The sequence below is a fragment of the Mus musculus genome, chromosome 11 (genome assembly GCF_000001635.26).
Source record: "Mus musculus strain C57BL/6J chromosome 11, GRCm38.p6 C57BL/6J".
In the NCBI taxonomy this organism is placed as follows: Eukaryota; Metazoa; Chordata; class Mammalia; order Rodentia; family Muridae; genus Mus; species Mus musculus.
In genome coordinates, this window is record NC_000077.6 from 32,709,491 (window position 1) to 32,736,669 (window position 27,179).

At 43.7% G+C, this 27,179-nt stretch overlaps 1 protein-coding gene across 8 annotated transcripts in view; it reads left to right on the forward strand.

Moving 5' to 3' along the window:
• Fbxw11 (F-box and WD-40 domain protein 11) overlaps positions 1-27,179 on the forward strand; it is a 104,262-nt gene that overhangs the window by 66,936 nt on the left and 10,147 nt on the right. For all 8 annotated transcript variants that reach the window (NM_001363353.1, NM_001363354.1, NM_001363355.1 and 5 more), the window contains 6 exons: positions 2,282-2,507; positions 10,982-11,168; positions 12,565-12,655; positions 21,846-21,983; positions 24,010-24,128; positions 25,648-25,897. In NM_001363353.1, coding sequence (NP_001350282.1) covers positions 2,282-2,507; positions 10,982-11,168; positions 12,565-12,655; positions 21,846-21,983; positions 24,010-24,128; positions 25,648-25,897 — 1,011 coding nt within the window. The remainder of the gene's footprint in view (positions 1-2,281; positions 2,508-10,981; positions 11,169-12,564; positions 12,656-21,845; positions 21,984-24,009; positions 24,129-25,647; positions 25,898-27,179) is intronic.

Sequence of the window (27,179 nt, forward strand, 5' to 3'; positions counted from 1 at the left end):
AGTTGTGATTTGCATTACCAATGCTTGTAATTAGACACTTATATTTTCCTGTTACAATGTTGTGATACTGTTATGCTTAAAATAGCATTGAGATCTCCTTTTATGTTTATCCTTTTATACTTGATATCTTATGTAAGATCCCCTTATATATCTCCCTTTATATTTGCTGATATTTATCATAGCAATGAGTTTTTACTTTGTCTTAAGTTCTTCTATTGAGGCAAGTAGATGAGGAGTCTTCCAACAAACAGAACTTTTAGAATGCCTGTTCAATGCTGCCCTCTGGTGGTAACAGAGGCCAATTAAATTATCCCTCATTCCGGGAATTGGGGATGACATGGAGATGTGGAAATGGATGGTTAATATAAATTAAGTAGAAGATGAGTGCTTTCTGACCTTGCTGTAAATGTAGAAATAAAAGCATACTTGAGATGTGAAACTGAAATTATTTTTGTCAAGGAAGGTCAGAAGTTTCCTTTGAAGTTTACAGAGGTTCTCGTGTGTGTGTGTGTGTGTGTGTGTGGTCTAGTTTAATATGAGAGCATACTATTAACAAGAGCTCTTCATTCCTTGTAAGATGTTGGGAACAAGTTTCTAATGGAAGTAATGGACATTTGTAATTCACCTCTTCAGGTCTGAAAATCCTCTAGGGTCTTACTTTCTGTTAGTGTATGCACATAGGCTATCAGAGGACAGATGGCTTGGCAGTGGTATGACAAAACACTGATGTGGCTAGGTGATGGCACACACCTTTAATTCCAACACTCAGGAGGCAGAGGCAGGTGTATCTCTGACCAGCCTGGTCTACAGAGTGAGCTCCAGGACAGCCAGGGCCAGACACCTCGTCTCGAAAAACCAAACCAAACCAAAGACCTGATGTGGCTTTTAAATAGCATTATAGTGGTTGTGGCTTTGAATCTAGGGATGTAGACTGTTATTGTTATGGTGATGGGGGAGTATATGGGTACATGGTTGTGAGTATGCAGATATGTCTGGACATTGTCTTCTGTTGTTTGGCCAGCAGTTACTAACCATCTGAAGTAATATGGAAGGGTCAAAACTATTAGGAGAATAGCCGGGCGTGGTGGCACACGCCTTTAATCCCAGCACTTGGGAAGCAGAGGCAGGCAGATCTCTGAGTTCGAGGCCAGCCTGGTCTACAAAGTGAGTTCCAGGACAGCCAGGGCTACACAGAGAAACCCTGTCTCGAAAAACAAAACAAAACAAAACAAAAAACTATTAGGAGAAAATGAAGCTTTATAGATGGATTTACTTTTAGGCTTCTCCTCTATTTAGATGGGGGGGAGGGGGTGTCTCAGTATGATCCCTTAAAATGCAGTCTGGTCTAGCAGACTCAGCAGCACTTGGAAACTTAAAATACAGATTCTGAGGCTCTCATCCAGACAGATGGAGCTCGAATCTGTGTTACCAGGCACTCAGCTACTCCAGCGCTTGCTCAGGTGTGTGAACCAACCCTGCTCTGGTTTTGATTGCTCTTGGTGCCTATGGTCAGCTGCAGTCTAAACACACTAAATGAAAAATTTCACAAGTGTAGGTAGGGAGAACATATGTACATATTGTACTATATTGTTTTAAGTATTTTGTTATTGTCAATATTTTTGCTATGCATAATTTATAAGCCCTGCTTTATCATTGGTATGTATGTATGTATGTATGTATATATGTATGTAAAGGCAGAAATATGTATGTAGTGTTTGGGTCCATGGTTTCAGGCCTGATGTCTTGGAAATATCTTTTTTTTTTCCTCCTTTTTTCTTTTCTTTTTTTTTTTTTTATTAGATATTTTCTTTATTTACATTTCAAATGCTATCCCGAAAGTTCCCTATACCCTACCTCCGGAAATATCTTGAATATAAGAGAGACATTAACTTTTAATTTTGAGGACGTGGAGACAGATTACTACTAGCCAACTAGATGCTGGCTTATCAAATTGGGCATTTAGTGCCTCTAAGATGATCATCTCCAAATGAGTTTTCTAATGCTGGAGAGGTGGTATGGTACGCAATGGGGAATAGTGAGCTAAGGCACCGGTCATCTTTACAAACAGCTGCAACTTCAGTAATTACTATGGTTGTTAATTTGAGGCTATGGGCCCTCAATGCATTTTAATTGTGTGATAAATGGATGAACAAAAGAGCTTAATTTGACTTAGGTTCAAATTGGTATTTTGAGGCTAAATCCATAGGACAAAAGAAATTTCTAATGAAATTGATTACATGCCTTTCTAGCTAATTATTGTTTCTTTGTTTTTCCAAAACAGATCAGTAATGGAACGTCATCTGTGATTGTCTCCAGAAAGAGGCCGTCAGAGGGGAACTACCAGAAAGAAAAGGACTTGTGCATTAAGTACTTTGACCAGTGGTCTGAATCAGATCAGGTGGAATTTGTGGAGCATCTTATCTCACGGATGTGTCATTATCAGCATGGACATATTAACTCTTACCTGAAGCCCATGTTGCAGCGGGACTTTATCACTGCTTTACCAGGTAGGTAACTGCACTTCTCACGGTTGATGGGCAGTGTGTGGTGCCTAGCCCTCAGTGCTGGCAGTGCCAAGTGTGCTCTGTGAAGTGAATGGCAGAATGAGTGTGTACACTGTGAGTTGCCATTTCTGGACAGCCACTGTATTTGTAGTTAGATTTTAATCCTTCCTCAAGTGCCATGTAGTAAGATAGAGTAGATGAATTTTTAGGAAACAAAGGCCACTTTTGTGATTGATCTTGCTGCGTATTAGTCAATGCTGTTGCTTTATTTAGTTGCTTTTCTGTTTTTAAAGATACACTATTTAATTTTGGTATGTAGACAATCTGTATTTTACATGTAATTTTAAGAATGTATGGAGCGAGGCATGGCAACTCATGCCTGTTCTCCCAAAACTTGTTAGGTTAAAATGGGGGGATTATTTTGAGGCCAGCCAGAGGACATACAAAATACATGTGCACACATGTGCGCACGCGCGCACACACACACACGTCTACTTTTCCTTAAGTCTGAATCTTGGCAAGCCTCAAAGAGTTGAGATTGTCCCCTTGTCTGAAGTGATACTTAGGCAATGGCCAAGAAACCGAGGAAACTGGTAATGTGTCTTTGTTAATGTTTTTTTTTTTCCTTTCTTTTTTTGTTTCAATTTATTTATTTTACGTATGAGTGTCTGCATGTATATCTGTGTGCCCATGGAGGTCACAAGAGTGTTGGGTACTCTGGAACTGGAATTAGAGGTGGCTATGAGCCGCTGTGGCTGGGAATCAACCTGGGTCCTTTTCAAGAGCAGCAAGTGCTCTTAACCTCTAGGCCATCTCTCCAGCCTGTTAACGTTTGTTGACACTGCTTTGTCTACTCCTTAGTGAAGCCCCTCCATCCTCTCTCATGCATGTGCACTTATGGGTAGTTTTCTGATTAAGTGTTACTTGTATTTATGACAGTTTTAGTCCTGAGCAAAGTCTTTAAGAAAAAAAAAGTACAGAGAACTCTTATGCTCCTACCTGTGCCCATGCCTCCCACAGCACAGCATCTGTACTGTCATTGTCCTGCTGCATTTGTGTTCATGGGGGAACCTATTGATAAACCATCATCCCCTGACTCCATAGTAGACATTAACCTGTTGTGGTACGATTAGACTGTGTGACATGCAAACCTGCACCCATCACTCTCATGGAAGGTCTTTACTTTGTCTTCAGTTTGGTTGGTAAGATGTAGAGCTCTGACTTGTGAAGAGAATGTTGGTTCTGTAGCGCTTACTGCCGCCATGCCATGCCAGTACAGGTCTAGGAGCCTCCCATGATGGGTCAGTACTACTGCAACAGACCTGCCTCAGGAACAACAGGTTTGCAGCTGATGGTGCTTTCTTTCATAGCACACAGAGGACCTGGCTGAGCTGTAGTTCTAGCCTGGAACTTGGATTACAAGTGACAAGGAAGCTTCTAATGTCTTCTCACTCTTCTTTCAGAATTTATGAGTTTGTTTTCTACACTGAGAGTATAAAGAATATTTGAGAGTTAGCTTGACTCTGCTGATCTTTCAATGACAGACTAGTGTCCCGTCTTCCATTAGTTGTCTTCTAGAAAAGCAAATAGAAACCCCTTCCATCCAGAATTACAACATTTAGTTGCTTAGTCCAGTTTCTCATTAGGCAGATTATAAAATGACAAGGATCAGAGAAATTGGATGACATTCCCTCGGGTCACCTGGCTTGTTTGCCATGTGCTATTGTAAAATGATGGTGGACAGATATCGCTTCAAAGTTAGCACAAAGGATGAAATCACTCAGTTAAGATTACTCTGGGAGAGTCCTTAAGTTGATCATGAATGTTAAATAAGTGGATCATAACTGTCTTTGTTTGTTGTCTATTGTGATCAAGCATCATGTTCAGAAGCAACTTAGAAAGGAAAGGGTTTATCTCATCCTACAGCCTGCAGTCCTCCATTGAGGGAAGCCAGGGCAGGAGCTGAAGCAGAGACCACGAGGACCACTGCCTACCAACTGGCATGCTGAGTTTGCTTTCTTTCATAACTCTAGCCTTTGTCAAGTTGATGAAAAACCTCACCAGGACAGTAACTCAATTCACGTTTAGTGATGGAGGATGAGAAGAAGGGTCTTTCATTGTGAGAGAGAAAAGTCTAGGTGAATGGATTCTTGTGTGTGCCTCCTCTGTGTTGCTGGAACTCCAGAGCCCTGCCATTGTTCTGCACCAAGAAAGGTCAGGGAAGTCTTTCAAGTTGCTGACTGTACTGCTCCTCATCAGTGACGACCAACGAATGAGGCCAAGCCTCCATTCTCTTAAGAAAATCTGCTGATTGTTTGTTTTTCTTGTTTTGGTTTTATTTTCTTCTCTCTAATTTGCTTTCCAAATGGTTTAGATGTGGGCAAGTGCCCCTTATGTTTAGAGAATAGCCACAAGGTGGCACTGTTGAAGTTCCCCTGATGGTTTCCAGCAGCCCCTTCAGGGGTGTGGGGTGTGCACAGCCTTGGAGAAGGGGCAGAACAGATGAACATGTGTTATGTATATAAATATGGTTAGTATAATTGCGAACAATTCAGTTTTCATTACAGCGAATTTTAAGGCATTGTCCATATCTCTTTTAACGTGGAATTTTGTGGTATTGAATGTTATATGAAATGAATGGACTGTTGGCTGGGACATGGAAATATTTCTGTTAAAATGCTATTTGTTTTAACAGGATTTGATCTGAACATATATACATATGTCAGTATATTTCACACACGAGAATCTAATAGCGAAGGACAAGCTGGCCCAGCTGATTGTGTTTGTGAAGAGTAGACTTGGACTAACCCTGGCATTAGTTCTTCTCCCAGGCCTATGCTAGTAGAGCATTGTGGGGAAAAGATGTCTGCACGCACTTAATGTAGGTTTAATAAGATGGAGAACATTTTCAGTCATTCTGCTAGTTCAGTGTCCAGTCATTCAGTAAGTATCTGGAGTTTGGATTTTCACTGTTAAGATCGACAATCATTTTAAACTTTTGGTTGTGAAAAACATTAGTTCTAAAAAAAAAAAAAAAAAAAAACTGTCTCTAGTCTTGACTTTTTAAAAATGCTTACTGTGAACATTGTACCTGTCAGTGTAAGAAAAGTGGAAAATGTTTGTGGTCTCTGGCTCCTTTTGGTTCAGTGGAAAAAGTGATAATTATGATACGCTTTTCTAAAAATCATGGTAAATGTTTAGTCTGCAATGTCAATTTCTGCAGGCTAAGTTTGTGGTTTGTAAGAACTGTTGTTAAAGGGAAAATTTATACCATTTAAAATAGAGGCAGATTGTACTTCAAAAAAGATGATAAGTCTTGCTGATTAGTTTGATGAGGTATCTGTGTGATTAAAAATGTTGAAATGCTTAGCTTCCTGCTCATGGTTTATTCATTTGTCTAGCCCCCAACTAAGGACAGAAAACCATCACAGACTATAAATATGATAGACTAGATCATAGGTCACAGGGATGGGCAGGAATGAGCCAAGGCTTCAGGTTGGGTACAGGGCCAAAGACCCAGCATCACAAATGGAAGAGTGTGCTCGCTAGAACTAGATGGCTAGCCCCAAGACTTCAGTCCCAGACTCCACACACAGTAGCCCATCCTCATCTATGTGGGTGCAGGGGTAACCTCTTAGTGGGGGAGGGCTAAAGACAGTGTGTCTGCAATGTGGGTGTGGCGAGGAAGGGCTTTCACCTTGTCATTTGGTTTTCTGCCTTGGGTTTGTGACCTACGCTGATTTTCACTTCCTTTTTAGCCCTTAGAGTCGCACATAACCAGGAAAGGCTTCGGCACTGGTTGTAGGTGGTTGTTTTATTGTAAAAGGTTTTTTTAATAACTAAAGCTGTGACTCGTGAAGCAAGGAGCAGCAGAGGTTGGGTGTTTCTTTACAGCTGCTCTTTGAGGGTCTGTAAACTACTGAAGTTACTGTATGATCTAAGCAGCTGTGTTAAGCTGGTCTCACCAAGGGCATTGAGCTGACATCACACATTTGAGGTTGGTTTTGATATGGTAGTTTTTACACATTGAACTTTGAAATCAGTGCCTTTTAATTGTTTGAGTTTATTGCTGACATTTTCTGGATTCTCATGAGGTGCCTACAATTAGTACCAGCAGCACTCTCAGAAATGTGCGTGCACTATCAGTCTATATTCTGCTGAGGTAGTGATGTGTCCTCCTGTTGCCTTAGGAGGGGGAAGGGAGGCTCTATCAGCACGATAGAGTAATAAGAGCCAGACACACTGCTGAGGAAAATACTTGGTTTAACACTTCAAAGCCCTGGCTAAAGATCACCTTGTGTTCGTTGCATAACTTCTTTTTCCTCGATGGACTTGAAACAAGAAAGTTGCAAGATTCGAATGGCTCAGTTAAGGAGGTTTGAGGGGAGTGGATGAGAGAAGATTAAGGACATTATTGAATACCTGCTACATACCTGGCCCTTTAAATCTCCTAGTAGCCTTCCCAGTGGACTTGAGAGATGGCTTCCCCGTAAAATGTGGATATTTAGAACACTTACCTTGGAGAGTTACTTTACAGATTATATGAGATAACTTCTTTCAGCACTTAATATTGTTCCTATATTATGGACTAATGATATTAAAAAAGGATAGTAGATTTGCTTATGGCCACTCACATAGCAGTTGACTGAAATAAAATGTAAGTCAGGTTACCTGGTTTGGCAGCCATTGTGTTTCCATAAGACTAAATCATGCTGCCTCTTGTAAGGACAATGGGAGTTTAAGGTAGTAACCACAGGAAACGAATCTGACCTTAGGTGTCACTAGGGCAGTGTTTAAATGAGCTCATGGCATTTGGAAGAGGAGATACGTAAGGGATTTGCTTATGCAAGAATTTATTAATAGCTTAGTTGTGTGAGCAATCAGTGAGGAGGAAAGATCCAAGACTACTAGGGTACCTTTGCTGTAAACCAGTAGTCCCTCATTTGTCAGAATTAGGTGGCATTTCTAAGAGATGGATTGCTAGGCTGCCTCCTCCAGAGACTGGTTCGTTAGGAAGTGTGAGGGATCCATTCTGTTGCTGTGCATTTGAAAGTCAGTGACTCTAGTTGATTCCAGTCCAGTCCACGGCTTTAGTATCTCATGGCTGCAGGCTCTGGCTTGTCAGAAAAGTGGAAGTTTGAATGCTGTTCTCCTGCCGCTTCACAGGTCATGGGACCTGTCACTGAGACCTGGAAAGGCAGCCGCCTTTCTAATGCATGTTTGCCTTGCTATTTGTTTCATCTTTCCAAGAATAAGAGGGTTTGAAAGGGGAATTGGTTAAGGCATGCTTATAACCAATTAGGAGGATCCAGTTAGTGGGGGAAAGTCATGGGAGTCATGTTAAAGTGACTGTTAACATCCCGTGTGGGAGGAAGTCCAGTGAGCCTCCAGTTTTAGAGAAATTAGGTGTGATTAAGCATGGTTTTAATGTGGTTATAGTTGGGATAAGTATAGACTCGGCTTAGAGCAGCTGAGAGATTCTGTAATTTCAATCCATAGTTGTAGCTGTGGCATGGAAAGAGAGGCAGTCCTGTGTGACTACACATAGAAGATATAGGAGAAGGGCACATGAACATGTGGCTCACGAAGGTGTCAGGACTTTGGAGAATGGTGTCAAGAAGAACACAGAGTTGGACCTCAGGTCAGATTGTCCAGATAAGGAGAGTTGAGGACAAAGTATTCCAGCCATCTGGAGGGGAGTCACAAGGAATGTAGGGATAACGTGCTGGAAACAGATGGCAGGTTGGTCTATTTCCACTGTGCTTTTTACCTGTTCTTTCTGTCTCTTAAACAATAAGTGAAAGAAAAGGTATGGGAAGTTCTGAGAAGTGATTGAGTGTTGGTGCAGCTGGGCTCGTAGTCCAGCCTGGTGGTGTCCAAAGGAGACTATTGGACAAGTCTCCAGGTTTTAAGAACTGGGGAGGGCCGGGCAGTGGTGGCGCACGCCTTTAATCCCAGCACTCGGGAGGCAGAGGCCGGCGGATTTCTGTGTTCGAGGCCAGCCTGGTCTACAAAGTGAGTTCCAGGACAGCCTGGGCTATACAGAGAAACCCTGTCTTTAAAAAAAAAAAAAAAAGAGCTGGGGAGCTATTTGTAGGATGCAGCTGTTTACACTGGATTTTACTCTTCAGTTCATCTTGATTAAAAAGTTAAAGTCGTCTGAAAGGATTAGGAAGGATGGGTAATCTTCAAAAGAGCGAATGCGAGATAATGAAAGATCTCTCGGATAAGGGTTTTAGAGCTGGCAGTTAATTTATTAATGTGTGTTTTGTAATTTTTCTCCAATGAGCATGGATTGTATATGGTAAGAAGGCACGCAAAGCAATTGGTGCCGACTTGTAACTGAAAGGTTGCAAAACTAGTAAGTACCAGTAAGGGAGAGGGAGTGAGCAAGGTTCAGTAAGAGGGAGAGCAAGTGAGTGAGGTTCAGTTGGCTCCTCCTCATCTGGGTACTCTTACCAGAATAAAAGTCAGAAGAGTGATCTAAAGATGGCAGTGTCTTCATGGGAACGTCTCCAGATGCCCCTGTGGACTGAAGTGACAGACTTGGACTGGACTATTTAGATGTCTTGCAGAGCTGGCAGCTGAGCTTTGGGACCCTGGAGTATTACCAGATTCTTTAGGAATGGCCTGCTGAGGAGAGCAGCTGTCCTGGGTGCTGTCCTTGGTTCTGACCCATTTCCTATGCTTGTACTCAGCTGTGAGTAAAGATAGTCTGCTCTTTATGTCCGTCTGCAGAGGAATACCCCCTTCTGGATGCTAAAACCCAGAGTTCTAGAGATTGCAGTGGCTAGGTCACATGGAAAATTTGAAGCTGAATTATAGTAGGGATAAGCATAAAGTGCTGCTGACTCTTATCCCACCAGTGGTCAAATAAAGAATTAAAGGGAGTTGTTTTAATAGCAACTGGGGAAAAGGACATAGATTTTATTTTAACTTGTAACTGTCTCAGGAGTCTGCTGTGCTGTGGCCATTAGGGAAAGGATGCCAGTCTTTGATTGTATGTAAGGTTATTCAAGTAAACTGGAGAGCAGTGGTGCCACATAGCCTCAGGGTGGAGCTTGGGTCTTAGATCTAGTCCAGGATAGAATTGGTATATGAAAGGCTTGGGAACTGCCATCAGCAGTGTGGCCTGTCATTCTGAGACATTTGTAAAGCATGCCTGCTGCCTCCTTCCTCCAACTGAAATGTCAGGCGTGGGCGCCCAGTACATGTGGGTCAGAAAGAATTCCTTGTGTGTCGTTTTGTGTTGATACTCTCACAGCCAGTGATTCTTGTCCATGCTCTGGAGAGAAGGAAATGGAGGCAACAACTGCTGCTAACTGAGGCAGAGTTGTTTCAGTGTTTGCTTTGTGTCGTAGAACCAACAGTGCATGATGAACTTGAGACATAGAATTTGAACATTCTGTGCTTGGGGATGAGTTGTGTTTTCTGTAGCTACAGTGGACACACCTAGAAGTACAAGAAGGTTTATAACAGATGGTGACAGTGCAGCCCATGGTGATCTTCCATGGCACAGCTCAGGCAGAGCTGTATCTTGAGTGAATTTCTTTTCAAGGCCCTTGCATTTTTCTCTTACTTATATATGCTGTGTACATGTGTGCGTTTGCGTGCATGCATGTGTGTGTCTCTGTGTGTGTATACCACAACACGCCAGACTCTTATGGAGGTAAGAGGACAACTTTGGGAGTTGGTTATCTCCTTCCAGGCTCCTTTCCCAAAGTCCTGAAGTAAGCAAGCGCGTTGCTTTTGAGGGTTCTTGCCCATCTGCTCAGAATAGAAAATAGTTCTCTCTCAGAGGGAGATGGAGAGATTGACATGAACACTTTTACTTTTTAAGATTTACTTATCTTATGTATATGAGGACACTGTAGCTGTCTTCAGACACACCAGAATAGGGCATAGGATCCCATTACAACATGGTTGTGAGCCACCATGTGGTTGTTGGGATTTGAACTCAGGACCTCTGGAAGAGCAGTCAGTGCTCTTAACCACTGAGCCATCTCTCCCGATGCGTACACTTTTAATTCTTCACATGCCTTCAAAAATGGGTCAGTCTTACCTTTTGGCTCCCGTGGCTATCAAGAGTTGATGGTGGAGTGTGGTTAATTGCTCATGTTCATAAATATGAGCAACAAGCACAGGTTTTGAAGCAAGAAGTCTTGAGTTTCCATCCTGGCTTCACCACAGAGAATAGCACAAGAGCTTGTGCCGTGGCTTTAACTTTGGAGACCCATTGACCTGTAAAGGTTTGGTAGAAAAATGGGGATGGGGTTCTGAAAATTCTGAGGACAGAGCTGTCCCAGACAGCTCTCATGGCAAGAACAGCTGCTGCCGGCTATACCTGTTTATGAGCCTTTCCACGCCTTGCTCTTGCGTGTTGTACCGGCCTCAGGTTTACTTAGTTTTTACTTTAAAAGAAGGGCTGGTCTGTCTTCTGCCCTACCCATTCCTTTCATTGCTTTCCTGTTTTATAGAGCAAGGCTTAGATCACATAGCAGAAAACATTCTCTCCTACCTGGATGCCAGGTCTCTGTGTGCAGCAGAGCTGGTGTGTAAAGAATGGCAGCGAGTGATCTCAGAAGGGATGCTTTGGAAGAAGCTGATTGAGAGGATGGTGCGCACCGACCCTCTCTGGAAGGGACTCTCAGAAAGAAGAGGCTGGTAAGTCTGGGGCCTTGTTTGGAGAAAGTTTCCTTGATGCACTGTCAGCTTGATTACTCAGGGCAAATATTTGTGAATGTGTCAGTCTATTTAAACAAGGAAGATATTGATAGGTTAAAGCTGTTTGAATTTCCCCTTCTGACATGGATTTGTTATTATAAAGCTTTTAATACCTCATATAGGTGATATATTCATCTTTTTAAATCTATAAATTTATGCTTTTTCCCATCACAAAAAGGTAAGGAAAAAATGTGAGCGTTGGAGCTAGAGAGATCCCTCAGTAGATAAGAACATTGGCTCTTCGTTCAGAGGATCTCGGTTCAGTTCCCAGCAACTACCTGGTAGTTTACAATATTCTGGTGCTCCATTTCCAGAGGATCTGATGCCCTCTTCTGGCCTCCACAGGCACCAGGCACACATGTGGTACACAGACATATATACAAGCAAACCCCATACATAAAACAAATTTTAAAGGAAAATATGAGAGTCTAGTAATGTTACTTATTTGTTTTTGATTGCTAGGAATTGAACCAACTGCTCTGTCACAGAGCTATTCCAGCAGCCTGTGTTATGTCATTTCTGTTTTTATTACTGCTCATGGGGAAGAATGAAAACACAACATAGGGTTTTCTAGGAAAGCCTGTGAGCTTAACGCAGTTTGATAGTCCTGTGCATTGATAGCATAGAGAAAGTTACAGACAGAGGCACAAGACTGGGAAGATGGAGGGTGAGGCTGCATTTTTTGTGATGGGAGGAAGTCTAATGTGAGGTAAGACAATTCACAAGCTTCATTAGCACTTACTCTTCATGTGGGCGCAGTATAACATAGACCACAACACGAGCAAGGCACAGTCCTCAGGAAGAAGGGCTGAGTGTGGCTAATAGGCATGAGGAATTTTGAAAAGTGATAGAACGCTAATTGTTCTCCTGATGCTAACTCTAGCAAGGATTTTTCATTTTTCATAGTGAATAAAACCATAAAAATATATTTGATAGTGAAAGAATAAAATCCAGTGTGAAGGTTCACAGCTTCAAAATGCCTATTGTAATTTTTAAGAGGTTCATTAAAATGTATATACTTGCAACTGTTCATTTCAGTGTGTTCTGTTTTTTATTTGCAAGATTTTACTAACAAAGTTTATAGGGGGAAGAAAGCTCTAAAGTGAGAGTTTAATTATTTGTGTGACAGTACTCAGAAAATAAAAGACCAGCATCGTGCCAGAACTAGATTGTCTCTACCATGGAAACTACAGTTTATTAGAAACCCTCCTTTTGAACTGTTAACACTCAGTGCAAGAAAAAGACACAAAACACGGGCTGTCCTTATAAGCATGCTTAAATAAAATCCCTACTTTTATGTGCAAAAATGTAACATCTGTTTGTTTTCATTTGCCAGGGATCAGTACCTGTTTAAAAACAGACCTACAGATGGCCCTCCCAACTCATTTTATAGATCATTATACCCAAAGATTATCCAGGACATAGAGGTAACTGTTTACTTAATTGTCTCACACCCTTGGGAGCTTATTCTCAACTTTTTATATTGTTTAAGTCCTTTTGTTCTAAACTCATGGAACTCATACTTTTTAAAAGTTGAGTTTTGGAAATAAATGTCACAGTGTGTAATCTATAGCTGTTCTTCAGAGCTGATCACACCTTTTTATAGAAATACAACCTTTTTAAAACACGAAATGCTTCTGTAAGGCTGCCAGTTGATTAAAACCTTTATCCAAGATAAACTATATTCTAATTTGATAAATTTTCCACAATCCAAGGCCCAGTGTTTTAGGTAAACATACTTTTATATTTTTGAACCATCTCTGTAGAAGGCATGCATGTACTCTCCTCTTAAGTCATGCATAATTTTTCATAAAAATGGCTCAGGTTATTCTAAGCCATTTATGAAATGGGCTTTGTGAAGTAGGTTATGCTTTGGGGCCGTTGTGAAGTTTAGTGTAACTTAGTGACCAGCAGAGCTCTGTGCTTTTGCTAAGAGATGTTAGCTGTGCTTGATATTGTCAGTGTGCTCTCATTCACTTTTATTATTCAGCCCTTTGCCTTAAACCAGGATAGACACACGCACAGGTACTTCTCATAACTCTTTCACATATGTTCTTGTCTGTTACTGGTTTCTCCACTGTTTCCTCTTTGGCAGAAAAGTTGAGCTTTCGCTGGCCAGAGCTGTATCGCCCATAAAGTTACAGCCAATTTCCAAACTGTGAAGTAATCCTCTTCCCCAGGTGATGAACATAAAAGTTACTGTGCCAAAATTTGTTAATGGAGAAACATGCCTTTGTCGAATTCAACCCCCACCCCTTCTCAGGCAGATGTGAACTAATGGATGCATCCCATTAATGGTTCATCTGTGTGTGACCGGATATCATTATTTAAAAAGAGGAAACTCTTGTCTTGAGTGTATGCTCTCTAAACGACTTAAAAACTAATCTTTTAGGGAGGGCTCAATAATTTTAAACCATTGCTACATAAAGTTTAAGAATTAATTGACCTATTGTTCAAAACTTGGACTAATGTCCTGCAGTGCTTAGTGGGTGACATAGAGCAGACTGTCATTACAGGTTAGGGTTTGTGCATTTCAGAAGGGAAGAGGCTGCACCAAGGGTCAGTGCACCAAGACAGTGTGTATATGCACATCTTGGAAATGCCCTTCTGTTCTTTGGCAGGGGTAACTGCTGAGAGACTCTCCTACTTTCCATGAGTGGTCTCAAGAAAGCATTCCTTCTGAGGGGATGTTGTTTAAAGCTGTTCATTAATAAACAGGAACTGGGGAGAACCTTTATCAGATTGAGGTTTGGTGATGTAGATTATTTAGTCATCATGACTACCGTTATAATTGACAGTATGACAGCACTTACCATAACCATTTCCTCAGGCTGAAAAAATACTTTAGAGTTAGCAAAGGAGGCAGATGTGATGGGAAATGGAGCCATGAGGAAACACTGTTTGACACAAAAACCTCTGCATCACGGTGGTCTTCCCCATGGTTCTTAAAGTGTGGTTTGGGAAAACCCACTGCCTGGCCACAGAGTCTCCTCCAAATTTTTGTGGCTAAGTTTCTTAGTATGAAGGATGACGCTTATACTTCAGTGTACTCACTAATAGTAATAGTGACAGAAATGGTGTACCACTAATAGGACACTTACTTGTACCAGATACTTTGTTTAGTAGTTTATAGCATACCTTCTCATTCGATAGTCTAGACACTCTGAAAAGTAGGTCAAGTCCACATTGAAAAATCTAAGAAACATAGGCTGATAAGGTAAACTGTTACCCTGGATCACAGTGAGTGGCACAGCCCATAACCAACCACATACTCTCATGGTCACGTTATCGAGTGGTACAGTCTGCAGCCACCCACATATTCTAACAAACGTATTCTAAATTCTGAGTGGTAGAGCCTACAACCAGCCACATACACTCTGGCTCATCATACAAGACCTTTGCAGTATGGCTCAGTGGCACTACCTCTGAACAGAGCTTCACTCTGTTTTAGGAGTGTGCTGTGTTCTGTCAGGGCAGGCATAAACGTGGAAATTCTTTCCTCTGTGACATCTGTGAGGCACACAGATGAGCTTGTCCATATGACTGCTGTGAAAGTATCACCATTTCCAAAGTAGAAAGTCGAGGAAGTGAAGGAGAAAGGCATGCTTTATTCCTGTAGACTTGTCTTCCTCTGAGTATGTGGACACTCAGCGCCTTGACTGTTCAGACGAGATCCCGGGCCTTGCTTTAGCTCTGTTAGGGAAAAGGTAGCACTGAAGGTTCTTAAGCACACTGCCCGAGATAAAGGAACACGAGAGAGTGTCCTGGCCTCCCTGGCCTGCACGCAGCTCCGTCTGTTCTACACCCCACAGATCGGCTCCTCCTCGATCCCACTCTTGTTCCCCTCTGCTCGCCTTGACAGCTTGCTGACTCCTCAAGTACAACGCTCTCAGCTTGGGCTATCATGAGCACAGAGGAAGACGTTCCTCTCCCAACTTTGCCTTCCACATGGAGCCACCAGAAATTGGCTGTATTTTAAGGAAAAAATGGACAACCTGGTTTTGTGTGGCTAGTTCCTGCTGTTCAGAAAATGGGGACGTGAGAATCAGAGTCTGTGGAGAATAGTTCACATTCTTCACTTTCTGAAAAGGTTCCTCTCTCCTGGGTGTTCTTGCCACACAGAGGGTTTGCAGGCCTCTAAATTGAAAAGGAACTCCTGGCAAACCTGAGGCATGTCCCGCCAAGAGGGCAGCCACACTTTCCTAGAGTCCTTGTCAGTGTGTTTTCAGGGGAGCTCACTGTCCACTCACCACAAGGGACTTGGTTAGGTGGCCTCCAGGCTCTGTCCACCCTGCACTCCCAGATGCCTCTGCAGATGGAAGGGTATTGCTCTTACAAGCAAACTAATGTCCTGATCTAGGATTTTTCTTTTCTGTCATTCCAGAGTAGTGACTCTGTCTATTTACCGGGTAAGTGGCTTTGAAGGACTCCACTTGGAGCTGGCCATGGGGAAAATGACGGTGTGTTGTATCACACCTTTTAATAAACCACATTTCATTCAGGGAAAGTGGAAAGCTTTTTTTGTGGTTTGCAAACTTGATATTAACATTGTCCCAACTAGAAAATGCTGAAACTTGCCCACCCACTCAGTTATGTTTAGGCTTCTAAAAATAATGTTATTTCTCCATACTCAGACATCTGTTTTCACTCTATTGCCAATTTAAATGCCGCTGTATACTCTGTATATCATGGCTACTTTCCCAGTGTTTTGAGATTCTGCGAAGGGTAAGGCGATTTTACAAGTCCTCTACTGAATGAAAACCTCTACAGTAGCTGTACCACCTTACGGCAGGCACGGCAGGTATTAGAGAGGGCGCCTGTGTGTGACACCACCTTACGGCAGGTACGGCAGGTATTAGAGAGGGCGCCTGTGTGTGACACCACCTTACGGCAGGTACGGCAGGTATTAGAGAGGGCGCCTGTGTGTGACACCACCTTACGGCAGGTACGGCAGGTATTAGAGAGGGCACCTGTGTGTGACACCACCTTACGGCAGGTACGGCAGGTATTAGAGAGGGCACCTGTGTGTGACACCACCTTACGGCAGGCACGGCAGGTATTAGAGAGGGCACCTGTGTGTGACACCACCTTACGGCAGGTACGGCAGGTATTAGAGAGGGCACCTGTGTGTGACACCACCTTACGGCAGGTACGGCAGGTATTAGAGAGGGCGCCTGTGTGTGACACCACCTTACGGCAGGTACGGCAGGTATTAGAGAGGGCACCTGTGTGTGACACCACCTTACGGCAGGTACGGCAGGTATTAGAGAGGGCACCTGTGTGTGACACCACCTTACGGCAGGTACGGCAGGTATTAGAGAGGGCACCTGTGTGTGACACCACCTTACGGCAGGTACGGCAGGTATTAGAGAGGGCACCTGTGTGTGACACCACCTTACGGCAGGTACGGCAGGTATTAGAGAGGGCACCTGTGTGTGACACCACCTTACGGCAGGCACGGCAGGTATTAGAGAGGGCACCTGTGTGTGACACCACCTTACGGCAGGTACGGCAGGTATTAGAGAGGGCACCTGTGTGTGACACCACCTTACGGCAGGTACGGCAGGTATTAGAGAGGGCACCTGTGTGTGACACCACCTTACGGCAGGTACGGCAGGTATTAGAGAGGGCACCTGTGTGTGACACCACCTTACGGCAGGTACGGCAGGTATTAGAGAGGGCACCTGTGTGTGACACCACCTTACGGCAGGTACGGCAGGTATTAGAGAGGGCACCTGTGTGTGACACCACCTTACGGCAGGTACGGCAGGTATTAGAGAGGGCGCCTGTGTGTGACACCACCTTACGGCAGGTACGGCAGGTATTAGAGAGGGCGCCTGTGTGTGACACCACCTTACGGCAGGTACGGCAGGTATTAGAGAGGGCGCCTGTGTGTGACACCACCTTACGGCAGGTACGGCAGGTATTAGAGAGGGCGCCTGTGTGTGACACCACCTTACGGCAGGTACGGCAGGTATTAGAGAGGGCACCTGTGTGTGACACCACCTTACGGCAGGTACGGCAGGTATTAGAGAGGGCACCTGTGTGTGACACCACCTTACGGCAGGTACGGCAGGTATTAGAGAGGGCACCTGTGTGTGACACCACCTTACGGCAGGTACGGCAGGTATTAGAGAGGGCACCTGTGTGTGACACCACCTTACGGCATGGTACGGCAGGTATTAGAGAGGGCACCTGTGTGTGACTGGCCTCGACGCGGCCTCACTGGGGTAGTAGCTGAGTTCCACGTGAAGGCTGAGCACCTTGATGGTCCTTCCAGGAAGTGCAGGCTATCAGCAGTAACTAGCAGCCAGGCCAACACAATTCCTGTAATTTGGGGAGAACCCTCCCTTTTTAATTACAGCCCACTGTTTTTGCCAGTGTTCCCAATAGGTGGTGATGAGCACATGTTTCACCTTACATGGTCCTTTTGATAGTTGGGAGTACAGGTCTACTGACCTGCTTCCCAGAGATGGGGGCTGCTGTTCTGCTCAGCCACACCATTGGCCGAGGCTGCCTGCCAGGCCTGAGGGCTGCTTTCTGTGAAAACCTGGTTTAGAAGAGCTGGAGTGAGGGTTGAGGTTGTCAGACATGGTGGTGGTGGTCTTGGTAGGCATAATCATTAGCAAGTGCTGCCTTTGTGTGTGGGTGGCCTGGAGAGCTAAAGAGAGGCAGTTCAGGAGTGCCCTTGGTGGCTGCATGGCTGTCTTGACACTTCCTGTTGGTTCCAGTGAGCTATACTTACCTAAAGATCTAAAAACTTGTCCTAAGTAGGGGCTTCCCAGAGTGACTCACCAAACATCTTCTGAAACTTTTCCTTAAAATACAGTTATCTTAGAAAGTTAGGAACCTTGTGAACATGGAGAGACGCTCAGCCACACCCTGGTTTCCTTCTGACTGGAAGGCAAGTGGACTATCTGGTGGCACTTATGTGAAGAAGCCTTGTCCTCTCACAACTGTCTGAGGCTCAGGAGTAAATGGGGACAGCTCAGCTTTAATATTGACTCTTCTTTGCCTAGGTGTTTCAAGAACTGATTTGGCCACCACAACAGATAGAGACCATGTGGTGCCATCTTGGCTCCTCTTCCTCATCCGTTCTCTGTGTCCTAGTGTGTTAGGTGCAGTTAAAAATCATGGCCGGCTCACCCATTCTAGAAAATCCCTTGATGAGTAGTAGGAAGTGTATAAGAAGTCCTCTCAGCTCCTCTATTTGAATGAAGAGCATTTTTTCCCTTTCAACTCCCATGTGATGCAAATGTGCTTTCTCTTTTCTTCTACACAGAGTAAAGCCTACTTAGATTCACACCACTGTAGAGCCCAGAGATACCTATGCAGTTTAGAAACAACGTCTGGTGTATAGTAAGGCATGCTATGTATTTAAAGCTTTGTGTTCAAATGGAATCACATACTTTTATCAACTCTTCTTCTTCCCAAAGGATGGCACCTGAACATGGGTGACTGCTAGGCTAGGAACAGACTACTTTCTAGAATATCTGGCTTCCTAAGTCAGCATTTCCCTGGAGTGTTTAGCTTGCTAAGATGGCCCAGTCATTATTCAAAAATACACTATTTCTCTAGATGGTTCTAAACAATGGGTTTGTGTAAGCTTTATTGCTCTGGATCCCTTTTAAAAGTTGCCCTAGAGACTAGTTGATACCCACTATGAGAGATGGTTGTATAGTGGGGTAAGTTAAGTTTTCCTGGTTTTGACATTTCCCAGCCACTGGGGAGATACTGCCTGGCCTAGGAAGTCCTGATGGTAGCAGGTGCATAGAAGAGCTTGTCTATACTGCTGTTGTCTCTAAGGGTTGGGCATGTGCCATCCCACTTGTTGATTGTTCACTGTCCCACTTATTCAGTGCTGGCTCTCTGAGGACCCAGATGTTCCCAGGGCCTATGCTGAGCACAGAGGTCACAAAGGACAGACACTTGCCCTTTAAATATACATGTATTGATATAAGTATTAATAGCTCCAACTCTCCGTTTCTTTCTGTATAGTATAAAAATGTGAACAGTGGTTCTTGCCTCAGTGTTAGGTGGTGAGCTGGCTAGAAATACAGCCGGTCCTCTATATAACTGTGGCTCCACAGACTCCACTACCACAGTGGAAAAGAATTAGAAACAGTAAATTTGTATTGATCATGGACAAGATTTTTTCTCTCTCTCCTTTGGTTGTGATTCCCCTAAATACTTTAGCATCACAACTATTTATATAACATTTATATTGAGCCAGGCATGGTAGCACACACCTTCAATCCCAGCATTCAGGTGGCAGAGAGCATCTCTTGAGTTCGAGGCCAGCCCGGGCTACAAAGAGAAACCCTGGTTTCAAAAAGAACACCAAAGAAAAACCACAGAAATTCCCCAATATTTGTATCATATTTACTATTAAAGCTCATCTAGAAATGACTCAATGTATATATGAGTATGTATATAGGTATATGAAAATATTATACCATTTAATTAAATGAGACAAGAAGATTGACAGTTAAAGCCAGTCTTGGCTATATAGTGGGGAGTGTCTTTAAAAAAAAAAGAAATTATGCTGTTTTATGTAATTATGTTATTTTACAAGATCTACACCATAGACTTAGGTATCTGTGCTAGATTGTAGAGCACTTCCCTTTGAATGCCCAGAGATGACAGTGTATAAAGCATAGGACAGTGTTGGCTAGCATTCAGAGAATGTTAGCATTTTAGAGAGTTCACAAGAATGCAGGCCTCAGAGCAGAGGACTCTTGACCAGTGATTGGGCCGCATTGTGAGGAGAGGCTAGGTTTACCTTCTTCAAACAGCAAACTCTAGTGCTTTAGCTACTCACAGATCCTCTTTCAACCTGGACTCAAAAGTTGAGTGTGGACAGCTGTACCTGCTGTCTACTGGTTTCAAAGTCTAAGAATCCAGATCAGCTAGTCTTAGAGGCTGATGGCTTTTAATCTTGGATAGTCCCTGAGGCTGGGTCTTCTGGTGGGCACACCCTACTTCCTCATTGAACCGGGCCATGGTCTCAGGCCAGGGTGCCCTTGCTGCCTTTCAGATCCTGTAGCCAGAGTTTGTTTATTTTGACACAGAGAGTGCCCTGGATTGTTACTGTATGTTTGTGTTCTGTGTTCTCTACCTAAGAGCTAAGACTATCCTTTGTACTGATGAATATATTCGTAGCTGATCAGAACTGGGTGTAACTTCTAGCTAATCCAGTTTGCAGCAGGTTAAATTCTTTCTTTGCTTATTTATAAAGGAAAACAATGAGAAACACTACCAAGATTATTGGCTTAATCTTTAACCAAGCAGATTTAGTTCAGAGTCTAGATGTTCCTCAGTGTACTGTGGGATTACATCCGATAAATTCATGTTAAGTTGTAGGTTGAAATGTGTATAAATGTCCTTAACCTGCTGAGCGACCTACTTGAGAAACACATTGTAGATTCCAGGTGTGTTCCTCTTGTGCTGTAGTGGCTGGTCACGGCTTGCTACTGTCATACAGCATCCAATTGGCTAGCCAGGGAAAGGATCAAAATTCAAAATACAGTTCCTCTTGAATCTATATTATTGTTTTTGCATTTTAAGTCCAAAATTGAAAAAGTTAAGCTTAACCATTAAAAGTGAGGAAAGGGGGGTGGTGGTGGTGGGGGGAATGTGTGCTCATGCAGCTGTGTAGGAAGAATCTTGATATGCATCTTAGGCAGGCTTTGAACTTGACATCTTGTGTCTCAGTTTCTAGATTCCAAGTATTTGCCCTCATAATTGGCTTTATGCCTCCTTGGAATGCAGTATGCTTCTCGTTGATCTTTCTCATACTTCCTGATACTGGGAATATGCTAACAGCCCATTAAACAACACATGATGTTAGAGAAGTGGACACCCCCCAACACACACACACACACACACAAACACACACACACATAGGGGGTGGGAGATGCGGGGGTGGGGTGGGGAGGAGGTGTTTTCTCTATTGTTCTGGCTGTCCTGGAACTCCCTCAGTAGATCAGCCTGAACTCCAACTCAGATCCTCCTGCCTCTGCTGCGAGTAAAGACATGCACCACCACCAGTCTGTCTGCCTGCCTGCCTTCTTGCCTTCTTTCCTTCTTTCCTTCTTTCCTTCTTTCCTTCTTTCCTTCTTTCCTTCTTTCCTTCCTTCCTTCCTTCCTTCCTTCCTTCCTTCCTTCCTTCCTTCCCCTTTTTATTTTTTTAATTCTTATTTACAGTGATTTCAGTCTGGCAGGAGCTTAGAACTGATGCACTAGCACAATGTCCTGTCTTTTCAGTGATCAGGCAACGCTTCAGTTAGTGCTTAGTAATATGGCAGTCTTTTGCCAGGTGTTTTAATTGGCATTAGGAAGTGACTCAGTGAGTTACTGTTTGTATTTTGGGGGCAAGGGATGTTCTTTAAACGTACTGAATTCTGTCTAGGCTGTTTCAAATCTAACCCAGAGCTCACTGGAAATCCCATAATGCCTGCCAGGTAGGCAGGGAGGGTTTAAGAAGAAACATTGTTGTCTAGTGTTTTATTGGGAAAAGAGAAAAGTTGGGGGTCTCTGGTGGGAAGCAATACCAGATTGTTAAACCTTACAGAACATTTGGCTCACAAAACCCCACCTCTTGCCTCCTTTCTCCAGACCATAGAATCCAACTGGCGGTGTGGACGACACAACTTGCAGAGGATCCAGTGCCGCTCTGAAAATAGTAAGGGTGTCTACTGTTTGCAATATGATGATGACAAAATTATCAGTGGCCTCCGGGACAACTCTATCAAGGCAAGTTACTGATCTGTGTTATTGTAGTATAATACATACACGTGGTGCTTAGGGGTAAGGTGCTGTTGTGTGGCAGTCTCTACTACTGCTGATAGGTTTTTATCTGTTCTCAGCATCAGCAGTTCTCATAGTTCAGAAGAAACCAGAACCAGCACTGTCGCCCTTGTCTGATCTCACGTGTCTCTGAGCACATTCATACTCATCCTCTCTGTTTATGATCTCTTCCCCCCCCCCCCCCCCATTCACTTGTCTTGTTCCTTCAGGCTCTCCTCATACCCAGGAACCCAGTGGCCTTCCCACCACTGTATTTAGAGAGGGAGAGAGAGAGAGTGTGTGTGTGTGTGTGTGTGTGTGTATAAAATCTAGCCCTTCCTATCAGTGTATAACATGTAACAGATTTTTGAACTGACTTGTTATACTCAGTTCAGATGCATTTAGCCTCACTCTCCTGCTTTGTTTAGCAGTAGTTCATTACTTCTTGTTGTGAAGTAGCATTCCATATTATTGGGTACATCATAGTGTGGTAATCTATTTAGTTCTCAAGGATGTGCATGCTGCTTGGGACTTCCTCAGAATTGTAAATGAAACCTCTAGCAATACACGTGTGCAAGGTTTTGCTGGAATGTTAAGTTCAGATCAGTTGAGTGAGTGAAAACCTGGAAGCTGGATTGCCGCCTCGTATGGTAAAATGACCTTGGGTTTAGGGATGACATTGCAGATGTAATACCAGACTATGGTCTGTGAAGAAAGAATTGATGGGGTAGTCTTCATTAGTGTGTCAGTTTTCTGCTCTGAGAGAAAATCCAGGCTTCAGATTGACAGGATATACATGTAAAAGACATCTGATGAGGGAGTCCTAGTTAAAGTGTGTAGAAACTATAAAAACCCAACAATAAGGAAATAAAACACATTTTAAAAACAGGCAGAGACCTTAGTAGATAGAGCTCTAAAGAGCGTGTCTAACCAGCAAAGCAGCATTTACAAAGATGGCCATGTTGTCAGCCTTCAAAGAAAGGGAAGCATCTGGGAGAAGCATCGAATTCCATTAGTGTGGTGACTACTAGGGCCCGGGAAGAAGGGGAGGAGTCCAGCAGAGCCTGCATCCCATGCTTGTGGAAATGGAAAGTGGGCCAGCTGCTTTGGAAGGCAGTTTGGCGCTTTCTTAGTAAACACTCTTATCATATGATCCAGTGCTTATATTACTTAGTATTTGCTCAGAGGAGTCGAAAACTTAGTCCACCCCAAACCTGCACACATTTGCAGCAGCTTAATTCCTAGGCAGGCCTTGGGAATGAGCAGGTGTTCTGCAGTGGGCGTGGGTAAGCTGCAGGGTGCCCAGGTAGTGTGCTAACTTTAAAGCATTGAAAAGAATTTGCTTAACAAGCCATGACAGAGTGAAAAAGGCTGCCCGATGGAGGAGGATTGGTTCAGTGTGTGCTGTTCTGAAAGAGCAGCTCTGAAGAAGAGGAAGGAAGGGAAGGAAGAGCTCAGGCCTGAGAGGAGCCGTTTGTTCTTAAGGCCCTGCTTCCCTTCCCTTCCAGAAGCTGCCCGCTCTGTCATCTCATGACCTGTTTCAATTCTTAAGTGCTTAGTTTGACTTTGTAACATTTTCTTACTAAGAACTCTTGGTTCATTGTTTGGGATTTTGAGAGAACAAAGGCTCTATATTTTTAAAGTTTTGAAGCTATAAGGGGGGGGGGTATGTGTTTCTAAAAGGCCGTCATAGAGGCTGTCACTATTTACTAGAGACTCTTTCCAGACTTTATAAAAAAACCCCTTTCTCAAGCTGCTGATTGAGCACAGTGGCCAAGGGCTACATACACCATAAGGAAAGCCGTGTGACTATTCTGCATGCGAGTAGGTGTTGCCCCATTTCTTCTCCTCTTGTCATTTCCTACCTGTTTGAGACTCATCTTGTTTCCTACACACTGTGTGTTTCTTCGATGATTCAGAGTGCAAGATGCGTGGGAATCTGTGTGTGAGTGTGTGTATTAAACTGCTGCTGTGCTTGATCTTGTCTCACTAGATCTGGGATAAAAGCAGCTTGGAATGTTTGAAAGTGCTAACGGGCCACACAGGCTCTGTCCTCTGCCTCCAGTATGATGAGCGAGTCATTGTAACTGGTTCTTCAGACTCCACGGTGAGGTGAGTGCTCTGATCTCAGAGACAAAGTCCTGAGGAGACAAGGATGCGTACCCTCTTCAGAGATTTGTACACACATACATATCCACATGCATGCACACATATTTGTGGTTCTAGACATATTTTTAACTTACTGTAGTATCTCCAGGTTCTTTTTGATGGAGTTGTACTAAGCAGATAGAGCAGGAGGCTGAGTTTTAGCTGTGTCCTGTTCCTCTTCATGCTGTATAGAGATGGCACTATGCTCTCCTAGCCAATCACACTGCCTTTTGTTACCTTCCTCCTGTTCTTAGGAGCCTGCCAACAGAGCAGAGGGGAAGAAGTCCGCTGTTGTTGAAGTGTGAAGGATGCAGGAACTGAGAAAATCAGGCTGTTGGCAGACCCTTGGGAAAGTGAGCTCTGAGAGCCAGAGATGATAGATTTGATTACGGATATCTGCTTGAGTTCTTTTAGGCATTATCTTCATCTGTGTTGGTACCTTAGAAAACTAAGAAGTTAAATAGTTTCCCGGGAGTCAAATTACCAGTGCATTTTGAGCCTTGAGTTTAAGTAACCTGTGACTGTCTTTATAAAGACAAGGCATTAATGGTGGAGGCTTTAGTTTTTAGTTGTCAACCCAGGATAGAGTGGAGAAGACATTGCATAAGAGAGTTGTGACTAGTAGTTGGGTATCAAAGATTAAAAAGGGAGCGTCACTGAGATATGCTCCTGTGCTCCTGGGAAAGCACTCCTCCCCATGTCTCAGGATTGCAGGCAAGGTGACTGAGTCCAACAGAGAAAAGGACATCATAATGCCAAGGCTGGCTAGACTGAGGGGGACTACAGGGGATGAGGAGTGGAAAGCAGCAAATCTTATGTGATTCAGATGCTTAGAGACAATCGCTTATTCACAGGACATAGGATAGTTGCTCATTCTACCTCTGGATTCTATGATGTCCCCTTTTGGTTACTGTCACACTGTCAGGCTTTGTTTAACCCTGCCCACAGCACAGCTGCTGCCCATGCCCCTGCTTGGCTTCTAGGCTGCTGCTTCAGCCTCAGGTCACTGTTTAGCCTTCAGGGTTATCTTTTGGTCTGTGACAGTATCCTTTAGGATGTTGGAGCTTTTTCTAGAGATGCTACACCTGTGCACCCCATGTCTTGGGTCAGACAGAAAGTGCTCTGACAAAATGCCACAGCTTAGTTTGCAGATGAAAGCAGCAGGTTCCTCAGCATGCCAGAAGCCAGTGGGAACTGTCAGACTCCTGTCATCACAGACTCACTCAAAGCCTGCTGTCTTGAGGGATTGTCTTTGTCATTGGTACAAACCTGAAAACATCTCTGAGTTAATTTCTTAGAGTGTGAGATAAACCTGTGTATAGCCAGATTTAACTTCTTAAGAGCATCTTAGATTTATCAGTATTAAGGAGGCTGCTGCCAGGGATCTGCTGGTGCTACCACACACCTGGTACAGCAAGAATGGCATGAGCCCACATGTCACCTTTCCCTGGCTTTACCATCACAACTTTCTGTTCTCTTCCAGAGTCTGGGATGTGAACACTGGTGAGGTGCTCAACACACTCATCCACCACAATGAAGCCGTACTGCACTTACGCTTCAGCAATGGACTGATGGTGACTTGTTCCAAGGACCGTTCCATTGCCGTGTGGGACATGGCTTCTGCCACCGATATCACTTTACGCCGTGTTCTGGTTGGCCACCGTGCTGCTGTCAATGTAGTAGACTTTGATGATAAATACATCGTGTCTGCTTCAGGAGACAGGACCATTAAAGTGAGTGTGTCTGCTGTCTTCATCCTGACTGTTCCATCTCTATACAGCAGAGAAAAGGCAGAGATGGCTTACACCAGGTGGCAGGGTCTGTTTTTTATGCATTCATACCAGATCTTCCCATTCCACATGCTTCTGGAGCCATGGGCAAGGCAAGAAAAAGCCATTGGTCCCAGTAGAGAACAATTGCAAATTTCATGAGCTCCATGGCTAGTCACCCTGAGTGTGCTGTGTATAGGAGTTTTATACAGGTCATCTCATCCACCAGCCCACACACTTTTTTAGGATAGGTCTCTGTTTCACAAACATGGCTCAAACTAATCATGTGGAGCCTAGATTTGGTTTTTTTGACTGCTGAGAGCTTGCTGTTGTGTGCTGGTTAGATGGCTGGAGAAAGAAGGATGAGCAAGACGTGTCCCTGTCTTCAAGAAGTTTATTTGGCAGACGGAAGGCAATCATGAGACCAGCAATTTGTAGACTAAGATAACCTGCAGCACCGGTGTAAGAAATTCAGTTCTGATTCCCATATCTATGTTATCTCTTAATTACATTGATTCTGTGACATTTCACACATTGTCCATGCTGATAACATTCACTCAGCCCTCCTGCTTCCACATGATGTTCCAGGCATTCAGCATTCTACCCTCTGTCTCTGAATTTGCCTGTTCTTGACATTTCATGTAAACAGAATAATGAGCTATGTGGCCCTTTGTGTTTGGCTTTCTCATGTAATACAGGGTTCAGCACAGATCCATGCTTTGTTGCTTCTGGTGGCCAAATTCATCTTTACTCTAATTGGATCACACTTTGTATTCCCCTTCTGTGCTGATGGACTGTTGCTGGTTTCCTTTTCTGGCAGTCATGGATGATGTTGCTATAAACATTTGCCCATGCATTTTTGCACGTTCATTTAGTTCTCTTAAATTGACTAACAGCGCAGGAAACTGCAAATGGTTTTTCAGGTTGTTGTCCCATGTTATGATCCTGCCAGCATGAGACTTTGTGCTGGCTTGAAGGATTTCTAATGGTTAGCACTGGACAGCTCTGTTCCCTGATAACTCACCCTACAAATCATGGGCTATATCACATGAAACTGGAGGTGTCTGAGAGCTGAACAGTGGATTTTGTGTGTATAACTTAGCCATATGCCAAGAGTCAGCACAAGATCAGCCCTGACAGCTGAGCACTTGGGCCTGATTAGAAGTCACCTCTGTGGGGAGATTGCTCCACTCGCCACCTGTCCACACTCATCACTGTCTTGTTTTGACCTGTAGCTGTCCTGAGA